This window comes from Rhynchophorus ferrugineus, unplaced genomic scaffold (assembly GCF_030347505.1).
Source record: "Rhynchophorus ferrugineus isolate W39M unplaced genomic scaffold, kcgeb_rfMv2 rfM2, whole genome shotgun sequence".
Classification (NCBI taxonomy): Eukaryota; Metazoa; Arthropoda; class Insecta; order Coleoptera; family Curculionidae; genus Rhynchophorus; species Rhynchophorus ferrugineus.
The window spans coordinates 89,066,976-89,080,762 of record NW_027472581.1 but is presented as its reverse complement, the minus strand read 5'-3'; the positions used below and the strand labels follow the sequence as shown (position 1 = coordinate 89,080,762).

Below are 13,787 nucleotides of genomic sequence, written 5' to 3'. Positions count from 1 at the left end.
GCCAAGTTTGTGGACGCTGCCCTAGGAAAATCAACCATCAAGGATTGGTATGCTAAGTTTAGAAGTGGTGAAATGAGCACCGAAGACTGTGAACGCAGTGGACGCCCAAAAGAGGTTTTTATCGACGAAAACATTTAAAAAATCCACAAAATGATTTCGAATGACCGTAAATTCAAACTGAATGAAATAGCAGACACTCTAAAGATATCAACTGAACGTTCACATTATATCATTCACCAAAAAACGATGAGTTGATGATTCGGAGCAGTATTTGAAGATGATCAAGCGTAATAAACCCGAGTTGTTGCATCAATATGTGACAATGGATGAAACATGACTCCATCATTTCACTCCGAAGTCCAATCGATAGTCAACCGAGTAGACTGCGCACGAGGAACCCGCTCCAAATTGTGGGAAAACGCAACAGTCGGCTGGCAAGGTTATGGCGTCTGTATTTTGGAATTCACATGGAATAATGTTCATTGACCACTTTGAAAAAGGAAGGATCATCAACAGCGACTATTATATAGCGTTATTGGACCGTTTTAAGGACAAAATAGCCGAAAATGCCCGCATTTGAAGAAAAAGAAAATGCTGCTTCGCCAAGACAATGCACCCTGTCGCAAGTCACTGAAAACGGTGGCAAAAATCCATGAATTAGGCTTCAAATTGCTTCTTCGTGCACCGTATTCTCTAGATCTAGCCACCAGCGACTATTTCTTGTTTTCAGATCTCAAAAGAATGCTCGCTGGGAAGAAATTTTCGTCGGATTAAGAGGTGGTCGCCGAAACTAAGGCCTATTTTGAAGCAAAGGACAAATCGTACTACAAAAATGGTATCGAAAAGTTGGAAGGTTGCTATAATCAGTGTGTCACCCTCGAAGGGAATTATGTTGAATAAAAAAATAATAATTTTGTAAAAAAAAGGATTATACTATGGTAGGCCGGAGATTTTTCAATTGACCTGACATGTCTATTCAATTTTAACAATTAAGCTCGAATATAAGTAGATTCGGATCGAATTTAACGTAAGAAATCCCGTAATATTAAATAAGGGGACGATAAAATATATATTAGTGAAATAGGATTACCTCAAATTGATTTTTAATTCCAACTCGAGCGAACATCTTCTTAAATATCGTCAACTAGCAATAATACATGCACAGTACAACGGGACAGAGATCTTTTTTCTAATAATCGACAAGTGATTTCGTTTCGAAAGACTTTAGGCGGCTTTCCGGCTTAACTATATTAAAATCGAAAGAATCAGATCCCCTGGGCATTTTGAATTTCGAAAGAATATCGGTTAGTCTGGCTATCGAGAATTTCTTGTCGAAGTATTCTTCGGTAATAATATTTTATTTAGTTAAATGTGAACCACTACTCTGTAGACTAGTGGATATTTTAATTATTTTTTGATAATTTTATTGAAACTAACTCTCAATAAATTCATATTTTTTTTTAGAAATTCATCAACATACTTTTCCTTGAAAAGGAGTGAAAATGTGAAAGAGTGATATATTCGTTTTAATATCCCAATATATTTTGCTTGAGTAAGTCCAAACTGTGCTCTGAACTACTGACGCTTTCTTGGTTCTTGTTTGGTGCGAACAAACGTGGCACTTCTTTCGATAGCAATGGTGTTAGTTGTTTCATACAACTTTACAATTAGTAGTCCAATACTTGTACCAAATATCCAATACTTTTTTTTGCTAATCTCCTAGAGCTGCAACAATATGCCCGTGGGCAAGAAGTATTATTATATAATTTCAATTATATAATATAACTATCCTGACATGTAGAAGATCACTTCAGTAAGCGATCGACTAAACAGCTTATAATATAGATCTTATTCTAGATACTATTCTAACTTATTTTAAAGTCTATTCTAACCTATTATAAAACTATTCTAGCTTATTATAATCCCTAAGATTATTAAATCTAACTCTATGTATCTATTAATCAGTTCGTATGGTAATTTGCGTTTGAGCCTACACACTTCACTGTCATCGCGCACATTTAAAGTTTGGCGAGTGCATTGGGATGCACTAATAGTCTTTCTGAGTACTTCGCACTAAGACTCCGAATCAATTGGACACGAATTGTAGGACACGTAATATGGGGCGTCAACGATGACTCACAACACTTTATTCTGGAACCTCTGGCGGATATCTATGTTAGATTCACTAGTAGTACCCCACAGTTCAATAGCATAGGTCTAAATGAGCCTAAATCTTGACTTATACAGCAAAACCTTGTTATCTAATGATAATTTAGATTTACACCCTATCAGCCAGTTCATTTGGTTTAGTTTAACCCCAAGATATTTACGTTTTGTCACTATATGTTTGTTCCATGCAAATGTCAATCGAAATGTACTCCCAGATATTTAACGTTGTCTACTTGCGTAAGTTCATGATTATTCAATTTTACTGAGGGACATGTTCTTATACAAAGGGTGAATGTCACATTTTCAATGATGTCACCTGTTCAATCACAATTCGACTTTGTTAAGATGAAGGTGGAGGTTTCTTCTGGCTGATGAACATCTAATAATATATCAATAATGAATAACAATAATGAAATATCAACCATGTTTCTTCATTAAAAAAATACTTGACCATATTCTAGAGGTTAGTTATATCCGCAAATCTTATAGGTCTCTCAATTATGATACTAATTATATGTGAACTCTGAAAACTTATAGAGTATTGTGTTATGTCTACAGTTATTTTGAAGTTTTGACAACTATTTCAATGAAAGCAAAATTCGAATCATTCTTAAAATACAGTCGACAGCTTTAAATAAAATAATGTGATTGAAAGTTCACATTACAAATTTCATACATTTATCATGTACAAAATAAGTAGTCGTAATAAATAATAGTCATTACTAATCATCTTATAATACAGATAATTATTGTCGGTATATAAAAACACTGAAATATACGTTACTTAAGTGAATCCCTTCGGGGAATCCCAACCATCAGCTAAACATGTGGCTTTTTACACGTGGTAAGCAATTTCTTGTATGTGGCTAAAACATGTGCAATCTGAAAAACAAAAGCCTTTTATCTGTGATTTTTATCGTACAACTCAGAGCCGGCAATAGAAATGTGTATTTCCCAATAAAACAATTCCTTTTACCTAGGAGAAGCTTTGACGTGCCCTCGGGAAATTTCTTATGAAAACCCAAAGGGTACGGAACGGTTATATTTGACAAATGATAGATCACAATAGAAATAGACGTCTAATGTCTAGTCAACAGCGTGTGTTTTTTACGTGTGCAAGTTTTGATGTGTATGAGGGATGGATACACGCTTTTTCTACGATTAAAAGTTCTTATCACAAGAAAAAGAAGTTACAACTTGATACATCATTGGTGGTATAAACGATATTGTGGATTCGAGCTTAATTCTAATATTAAATAAGCTTATTAATATAATTTTATAAGGTCTTCGTTCATCAAAATTATATTTGTTAGTGACATTTAATTATCACCAATTTCTTTTAATTTTAATAATAATATTTAAGTATTTGATCTACTCACTTTTTTCATACATTTTATATATTTCATTCCAACTAGAGCAAACATCAAGATAACCTTGATTCGTCACCCGCTTCTTATATGACGGTTTTTTTGGGCCTTGGCTATTTCAATCAATAACAGAATAATAACAAATATTCAGCAGTGATTAGAATTTAATATCTTCCACCATATCACTATACCTTAATTTCTATTATTATCTTTCATTTGAGTTTCATCGGAAATAAACATGCCGATAAAAGAGCATATGTATATACTGTCACTAGATCTTCTAGAGGATCATTGAGTTTTACAAGAAGAAAACGAACACTATTTTCACTATTCAGAAAATTTTAAAATATGAATGTTTGAAGGACATGTACATAATCTTTTTTTTTTCTAAAGGAAATTATACTTTATTTTAAAATATACTAAATTTTCAAGTAGGTTTTATACTCCGACAAGAAAACACAGTTTTGTTCTCATAAAATGTTGTACAAAATAATTTTATGTCGCATTATCATATATATTTTGTTCTATCATCAGTGAATATGTTGTTTAACATTAACTAGTAAAATGTATGGAGCTTCCACTAAATGCCTTGTAATTATTCTATTCTGTAAAAAAATAATTATATTTCTGTAAAAAAGAGTATAAAATCTTTTATCTATGTTGGTTACTTCACTGTGGCTGGATTCTGGATATATCATAAGGGTGTTCCATTTTCAATTCCATTCAATTAACCGATATTAAATTAATTATGTATGGAAATACTGCCAAATATCTTGAAATCATGAAAAGAATTTTTTAAATGAACTTTATGTTTTTTTATTATTATATATTGTTCACTCCGTCATTTTGTTGTTATTATTAATGCATCTATATTAGTAATTACAACTTGAACAAATACAAATTAAATGCAATCAAAACATTTAGTATATTTGTTGCTATAGCTATGTTAGTTTTGAAGATATTTATTAATCTATATTAATGTTTACCTTTATTAAACCTTTCGAAATAGTATCTTTTATCTATTTACCCTTGGTGTGTAAGAATTATCATTGAGTTTTATGGCATCAAATATTCATTCATGCTATTTAATTTACTATGGTGGACCTGAACAATACATCGATACCATTCGAACTCTTAGATATTTAGAATTAATGTCAAATTCTACAGCTAATTTTTTTTTTAAATAAAAACTATTTATATTTTTGTTGGATTCCTGGAATTTTGTAAAAGTAGTAGAAATTTTGGAATATTGCTTCCTGCTCTATTAAAAGAATTTTGCAGGTGCAACACACGAGACAGTTCTTCAACATAAAACTGAAATATGACAGTAAACTTATTAAGATATATTTAGTACTGCGTTTCTAATTTATTTATTTTATGCGAGAGTGAATTAAAAAATAATGTACACTAGAAATGATTTTGCAAGTTGCGAGTTGTGCTTTAATATAATTTCCCCTCAATTTTGTAAATATGTTTGTAGCAATTTTTAGCATACCCTCGTAGCAAACTCAGACACATGTACGGCGATTAAATTAGTTCCAACTATTTCTAGCTGCGGTCTCAGATATCCCTTAAAGAGTCGGGAACAATTTCTCGAAGAAAATGGAATTGTTCATGCACAAGAAAAAGCCGTTGGCAAATATATCTGCGGATAACCGAAACAGGAAATTAAAAAGTTTCGGCGACTGTGCGTGCGACAGATTCAATTTCGTGTGAACCCGAGATCAGATCAAAGGTGTTGGCATTTCGTATTATTTTGTTCTTTTGTTTTTTACGCGAAAACTGTGCCTGAAGAACTAGCTTTGTTTCTCTATAATACAATCTAATGGAAACTTAAACAAACAATTAATATTAAAATATTCTAAGCAATAGAAGTGATAAAACAGCATAACGATTGACAGTGTCCATGTATGAAAGTATTATGCACACTATATTGTTAGAAATGGTTACTGGTTGAACAATGGTTATCTGCTTAATATCTGGGATAAGTTAATGTTCCCTTTATAGAGACTTGTGTCTTATGATCTATTCTGGCTACATGAGGATAATAAATAAACTATTCATATTGTTGTTTTTGTTACAGATTTCCACATAAGTGGAACATTCTGCTAGTATGACCGTGGTTAACGAATGGCTGAGTGGTACTCGGTTGGGCAGCTGGATTCAGCGCTGCCGCGAGTCTCGCCGCCTCGTTTTATTCATCGTCGCCATAGCCTTACTATTGGACAACATGCTGCTAACAATTGTTGGTAAGTACAACTGAATTAACAACTTCATAGACGAAAAGCAATAATTTTATATAATAAAAATCTATTACACAATAAAATGAAATTAAAATTTCCACCAAAATTTGTGATATAACAGATCAATTGAAAAGTCAGACATTTTTTTGGCAGAATTAGTTTTTTTTATTCAACATAATTCCATTCAAGGGGGATACACTGATTATAGCGACCCTCCAACTTTTCGATGTCATTTTTATAGAACGATTTGCCCTTTGCTTCAAAATAGACTTCAGTTTCGTCGATCACCTCTTCATTTGACGAAAATTTCTTCCCAGCGAGCATTCTTTTGAGATCTGAGAACAAGAAATAGTCGCTGAAGGCCATATCTGGAGAATATGGCGAATGAGGAAGCAATTCAAAGCCCAATTCATGGATTTTTTTTATTTATTCAAATGCAGCCGTTTTCGGCGATTTTGTCCTTCAAAAAGTCCAATAACGCTATGTAATAGTCGCTGTTAATGGTCCTTTTTCAAGATAGTCAATGAAAATTATTGTTGTTGCGTTTTCCCACGCTTTGGAGCGGGTTCATTGTGTGCAGTCCACTCGGATGACTGTCGATTGGATTTCGGAGTAAAATTATGGAGCCATGTTTCATCCATTGTCACATATCGACGCAAGAACTCGGGTCTATTACGCTTGATCATCTTCAAACACTGCTCCAAATTATCAACTCGTCATTGTTTTTGGTCAAAAGCGAACTCGCGCGACACCCACTTTACAGAGAGATTTCAAATACCCAAATATTTGTGAAGGATATGAAGTACACGTTCAGTTTATATCTTTATAGTGTCTGCTTTTTCATTCAACTTCAATTTACGGTCATTAAGAATCATTTTGTGGATTTTAAAAATATTTTCGTTAGTAACATCCTCTTTTGGGCGTCCACTGCGTTCACCGTCTTCGGTGCTCATTTCACCACGTCTAAACTTATCATACCAATCCTTGATGATTGATTTTCCTGGGGCAGTGTCCGAAAACTCTGCTTTAAGTCAAGTTTTTGCTTCAAGTGTATTTTTCCCTTTAAAAAGCAATATTTTATCAACACGCGAAATCCCTTTTTATCAATTTTTTTTCCCAATAACAAAAGTTGCTTCACTTAAAATGCTATAATTCATAAAACAAAATGATCCGACAGCTCTCAAATCTATACACCCATCTTTTGAGGGTTAGGGCTAACTAAAGAATATATGGATTTAATTATAGTAGCGCCATCTATGTGTCAGGCTGGGCACTTTTCAATTGACCTGTTATTTCATTATACATGCTGAACTAACAGCAATAAAAATCACGTAAGAAACCACAAAATAATTAAAAGCAGTAGTTCCTTTTAATAAAAAAATCTTACACTGTGAAACAACTTTTAATATTTCTCTTATGTATTAGTTGGGATCCAATATGCGTATTTTTCGATTATTACATAATCCTCAAACTGGAAATGGACCAAGTGTTTGATGATTAGATTATTTGGTTTACAAAATACAACACTCTACGCGTATATGCAACTTGGTTATGTTTAAGAAAATCCTCCAATAATTTTCAGCAAAACTAAAATGAAAATTGATAACGTCAGTAACATTATAAAAAGAAATCAACAGACGTAATTCCAGATCTTCTGAAAAATAATTCTTCAACGCAAACTTTCTTGAATCATTATGTTAGGGTTTCTAATTTTAAAAATATATCGATAATTTTGTAACTAAACTCACAAAACATCGGTTACGCGACCCCATATGCCAGTGGTCAATATTTAGACCATTTTATTAAGCGAGAATGTAATATTCAAACCCATTTCGGTCATCGCTTGGTCCAAATATAAATTTTAAACTTCGTGTTGAATTATTTATCCGCCAGCGGTCAGTTGTTACGTTAATAAGTGATCGTTTGTTAATGGTCGATATTACACTAATGTTAACTAGATTTTTACCCTTTTTCTTCTGATTCCTACCAATTTCAGATTTTTAAGTATCAATAAGTCATTAATCAACGTTAAAGTGAAACTATTCAAAACATTATTCGTTTAAATCACCTTTCCACCACTGGTTTCACTTTTGCTTAGATACATAAAATTAAAAATATCACGCTAAATAAAAAGCAGAGCAGATCGAACTCAGGAATCAAAGAATTGTACAAGGGTAGTCGAGAGATAATCCCAATTTGGCTTAAAAGTTCAAATATGTGATTGCAACAAAGGTGGTATCAAACGAACTGGTAATCTAACGCGACGAAGACAAAGATTTTCGATTAATTACCAACGCCTATCGCTATGCAAACCAACGAAGAAATACAGGAGTGTCCCTCAATTCAAATGGATTTACGAAGTTATCCAAGATTTTGCCTTAAAACATAGTTTTTTATCATATTGTATAATAAGTTATTTGTTGTTATCCTAACTTTATTACAGTTTTAGAATTAGAAAGGACTTATTCTACGATACTTAACATCTATGTCACTGTATTTAATGTGAAATGATTTTTTTCCTATAAATTCACTGAACTAAATCCAGATTAATGACGATGATTTTAATCTCTATAATCTTCTGACTAAGCCATTATGATTTAGGAGCTGGAGAATCTCGACATTGATGTGCAGATGTAGCTCTGCTCATGCCTTTGGGCATAGTCCTTGAAAAAAGTATCAACAGTTTCTGTCTTCGGGTCCTTATGGGCTTTCATCAAAAATATATCATGGAGCATCAACAACAACTTACAGTTCTTTGTCTGTGAGTCTGTGTGTGTTGTGTGTGTCTTGAATATTATTTCCATTACTTTGACTGGTGCTAAACCAGAATTGAACATTATAACTCCACACTGGTTAAACCAAAAGCTTATTACAACAGGTCAATTGAAAAGTCCCTGGCCTACCATAGTAAAACACATTTTTTTTGGCAAAATTAGTATTTTTTATTCAACATAATTCCCTTCAACTGATTATAGCGGCCCTCCAACTTTTCGATACCATTTTTGTAGTACGATTTCTCCTTTGCTACAAAATAAGCCTCAGTTTCAGGGATCACCTCTTCACTCGACGAAAATTTCTTCCCAGCGGGCATTCTTTTGAGATCTGAGAACAGGAAATAGTCGCTGGGGGCCCGATCTGGAGAATTCAGTAGATGAGGAAGAAAAATTCGAAGCCCTATTCATGGATTTTTGCCAATGTTTTCAATGACTTGTCACGCGGTGCATTGTCTTGGTGAAGCAGCCCTTTCTTTTTCTTCAAATGCGGCCATTTTTCGGCGATTTCGTCCTTCAAACAGTCCAATAACGCTATGTAATAGTCGCTGTTGATGGTCTTTCCTATTTTAAGGTAGTCAATGAAAATTATTCCATGCACATCCCAAAGTACAGACGCCATAAACTTGCCAGCCGACTGTTGCGTTTTCCCACGCTTTGGAGCAGGTTCATCGTGTACAGTCCACTCAGATGACTGTCGATTGGACTTCGGAGTGAAATGATAGAGCTATATTTCATCCATTGTCACATATCGATGCAAAAACTGGGGTTTATTACGCGGCACCCACTTTGCACTGAGCTTTCTCATACCCATATGTTTGTAAATGATATGATTTACGGTCATTCAAAATCATTTTGTGGATTTTTTAAATGTTTTCGTCGGTAACAACCTCTTTTGGGAGTCTCAATCCTCTTCGGTGCTCATTTCACTACGTCTAAAGTTTGCATACCAATCCTTGATAGTTGATTTTCCGGGGGCAGTGTCCGGAAACACGGCATCAACCCAAGTTTTTGCTTCAACTGTATTTTTCCCTTCAAAAAGCAATATTTTATTAACACGCGGAATTCCTTTTTATCCATTTTTTTCACAATAACAAAAGTTGTTTCACTCAAAATGCTATAATTCACAAACTAATGATCCAACAGCTGTCAAATGTATACGCGCATCTTTTGAGGGTTAGGGCTAACTAAAAACATATGGATTTAATTCTAGTAATGGTATCTGTGTGTCAGGCCGGGGGCTTTTCAATTGATTGTTATACTGTCAGTTCTGAATATCTACCCAATAACCAGTACGTGTTTTTTTTATAAATTAATATTGTATTAAGAATATGTAATACAAGAAGTAACAAAAAAATTAGTTTCATGATAAATAACTAATTAGAGGTATATATTAAAAATATTCTCTTCGTTTATGATAGGTCGGACCTCCAAATTCCTTTTTCACGCTACCTATCGAGATTTAATAGAGATAGACGTTTGCAAAACTTCGCTACTTTCTCTCAAGTTCTGATGGAATCTAAACAGAGCCATAGATTAAATAAATAATCGGCTTTTCCTATTGCCCTCGCTCCACTAAGCAAACTCTTTTTCGCCGATACCATTTAATAATGCCAAAAGATAAAATTGAATGGGGCAGGCTTATAATAAATAGGCTTCGTTGAAGTTGATGTAAAAATGTAACTCGATTTTAATAGACTATCAAGTTTACGCTATTTATTAGTTCCTTTTGTAGTGTTCATTTTGTTATTCAGTACCATTTCTTGATCGTAATTTTAAATTTTTGAGTATTTAGGGGAGATTGGGGTAATTGGAGCCGTATAAGTGGAAGTTTTAAAAAATGCCAGAGTATGTTAAAATTATTAAAAAATTAAATTAATGTATTTTATTAAAATTAATCTTCTTATATAAAGGTACAATTCGCCCTCAAGAGCCTCCATAAGTATAATGAGAACTATCACCTAATCACATACATAATTAAATTTATTTGTATCCACATAATATGAACTTCATAAAATGAAAACTTTAAAATAATGAACAAAATATGATCTACAATAAAAATAAAGGCATTTTAAGGATCTAAATAAAAGCGTTTTTCTCAAAAATTGTCTTTATGGTGCTTTTAAAAAAAATTGTGTGCTCTTGTATCTACTTCTCTCTGGAGATTTTGTTAATATTTGTGGTTGAGGCTTTTGAGATATCAGCAAAACTTGATGAAGATTCTAGAGTATATCCTCTTTGCATAACTTGCTGTTAAGGTATGTTATAGAGAGGCAGTAGATATTTTCAGTAGCCCTAAAAAAAAAGTAATTGATTGTGAATGAACTGTAGCAGTTGTTTCCGAAAGTCTAACACAGTTACCGTCATTAGCTGTGTTCATTCTGATCAAGAGCAATAAAATATACATCTGTGAAAGCAGCATAATGACTATTATGATTATAAGTCCATATTATGTAAAAGAAACCTCCCATTTTTTAATGGAGCGCACTAAGCTCTTGGTGGCTTATCAAGTTAAGGCTGTAGAACATTTATCTATCAATAGGGGCATATAACACATAGTTTTTTTCTTGCCTCAGCTATTACTTCTCATTTCTCTGATTTCGTACAATCCATTTTATCAATTTATTTCCATAACGTATACTCATCAACCCTTACTTATCTTTCAAATCTTAAAAATTGAATAATACTATTAAATTAAAAATACTAGATAGTGGTAACTAGTTTTTTCATTCCATATTTGCTCTATGTGTGGTTATAGCAATGTAAAAATTCCTTAAAGAGTCAATAATATACATAATCAATATATATATATATATATATATATATATATATATATAAATATATATATATATATATAAATATATATATATATATAAATATATATATATATATAAATATATATATATATATATAAATATATATATATATATATATATAAATATATATATATATATATATATATATATAAATATATATATATATAAATATATATATATATATATAAATATATATATATATATAAATATATATATATATATAAATATATATATATATATATATAAATATATATATATATATAAATATATATACTAGCGACCCGCTCCGGCTTCGCACGGGTGCAATGCTGATACTAAATTAAATACACTACAAAAAAAATATGAACGTTGTATATAAAAACATAGCGGCCCGCTCCGACTTTGCACGGGCATAAAATATATATGCCTATGTCACTCAATGAAAACATGATTAAAATCGATCCAGTATTTTTGGTTCATTCATTACTGTCCTTGGCCTGCACGCATTAAATTTGGAGTAAAACAATTCCTCTTCCTATAAAACTTCCCCTATACTTACTATGAAGATTTCCTGCTATCTTTGGATTATCTAAATTCATACAATTTTTGTTACATTACACATTTTTAAACGCAAATTTTAAATTTGTAATATCTCCAAAAATATTTGTTTAATTTACATGCTGTAAGGAACCATATTGATCTATATTAATTGCACACTGTATTTAAGGTACTTAATTCGATAAGGATTAATGCCGTATTGCTTAAAATAGCTTCGTAAATAAGCCATTTTCTCACGTAAAAAGTAAACAATAAAAATAGTTAATGTGGGTTATCCCTAAAAGATAAACATATACCATCGCGGACTTTTTTGTAGACCTTTTTATGGTGTACAATACTGTAGTACATTAATTTGATCTAACTCGTAGGGTTAGGCAGCGTTTTTGCTAATTGCTAAATAAGCCTAAAAAATAGGTTAATTTACGACATCACGTTAGAAACCTCTAAAATTAGCAATGTTGCCTTAGTATATTATGCATGTATTATACATATAAACCTTCCTCTTGAATCACTCTATCTATTGAAAAAAACCGCATCAAAATCCGTTGCGTAGTTTTAAGCGCACATAGGGATATAGGGACAGAAAAGGCGACTTTGTTTTATACTATGTAGTGATATATCCTATATATATATATATATATATATATATATATATATATATAGCTATATTATATCCAGGAATAAGTATTAGTAGTTATATATGAAAAAAGAACTACATGTGGTTAGGTTCGCTTCAATCTTTGAATTTCCTGCGTGTTGTTCAATAGCTCGATAGCTTCCACGTTGCTTATTTCATGTTTTAGGGTGAAATCTTGAATAACTTACGTAAACACATTTGATTCTGAAGTCATCGTAGAGTTCTTCGTTTGTTACGTAGCGATAAGCATTGGTAATTTAAAGAAAAAACTTAATGAAAGTGTGTAATGATGTGGTATATGAGTGAAAAAGGCATGGAGCGCTGTGAACGATGAGGGAATATAAAAAAAACAAAACACCAAACATCTAAACCTGATGGTTTACCGACTCGAGAGCGTGCAACGTATAATTGTCTGTATAAAGAACATGGTGTTCTCAAATCTAAGCCACAAACAGACATTGTTTGGCCTTGGGATTTATTAATAGTCATTGCAAATGACCATCTAATTGGAAATTGAATACGCTTAAATTGAATTGGCACATTTGTGGGTATAATAGTTATTTGTAGTAATACATTTTCACCTCGAACCTTGCCATTTCAAATTTTTAATCTACTAATAGCCTAACGTTACACAGCCGTGGCAAGTTCAAATTACGAAGCAAAAGAATTGGCGATGGCAAATCCAATGAGTTCAAAAACTCTGTTGGAAAATATACAGCTTCAGTGGCATCGCAAACTGTATCAATAGATTTATATGATACCAAATCCCCCGGCAATAATTGTTGTATCTTCAGATTCAAAATGCCAACGTCCACATTCTTTGCCGCTAAAATTTCTCTTTCTACAAGCAACTTAGGGGTTTGAAAAATAGATAGTAGGCGATTCTCAGCATAAAAAATTTCATAACAATCGGTCAAGCCGTTGGGGAGAAGTATGGGAACGAACATTGTGACATGAGAATTTTATATATAAGATATAGGCTAATTAAGCAATCTCTTGATGCAGTCGATTGATGTGGAGCCTGATCTACTCAGCTTTTTGTCTAACGTATTGTTTCCTTTAACTGATTCTTAATGAATGAATGAATATTTTTACATTAAAGATGTTGGTAAAAATATTACCGGTCATATTCCGATAAAAAGACATTTTCTGTTACCATAAAATGAAAATATTTGGAAAACTCAACGAAAAAATCTGTGATAGTAACTGAAATATCTGCAAAGAACCCCAAAGAAAATAGTTTTAAT

At 32.3% G+C, this 13,787-nt stretch overlaps 1 protein-coding gene across 2 annotated transcripts in view; it reads left to right on the top strand.

Moving 5' to 3' along the window:
• Positions 1-13,787, top strand: part of Vmat (Vesicular monoamine transporter) — a 99,416-nt gene that overhangs the window by 11,567 nt on the left and 74,062 nt on the right. For both annotated transcript variants that reach the window (XM_076396826.1, XM_076396825.1), the window contains exon 2: positions 5,620-5,785. In XM_076396826.1, the coding sequence (XP_076252941.1) occupies positions 5,650-5,785 (136 nt within the window). In that variant the 5' untranslated portion in view covers positions 5,620-5,649. The remainder of the gene's footprint in view (positions 1-5,619; positions 5,786-13,787) is intronic.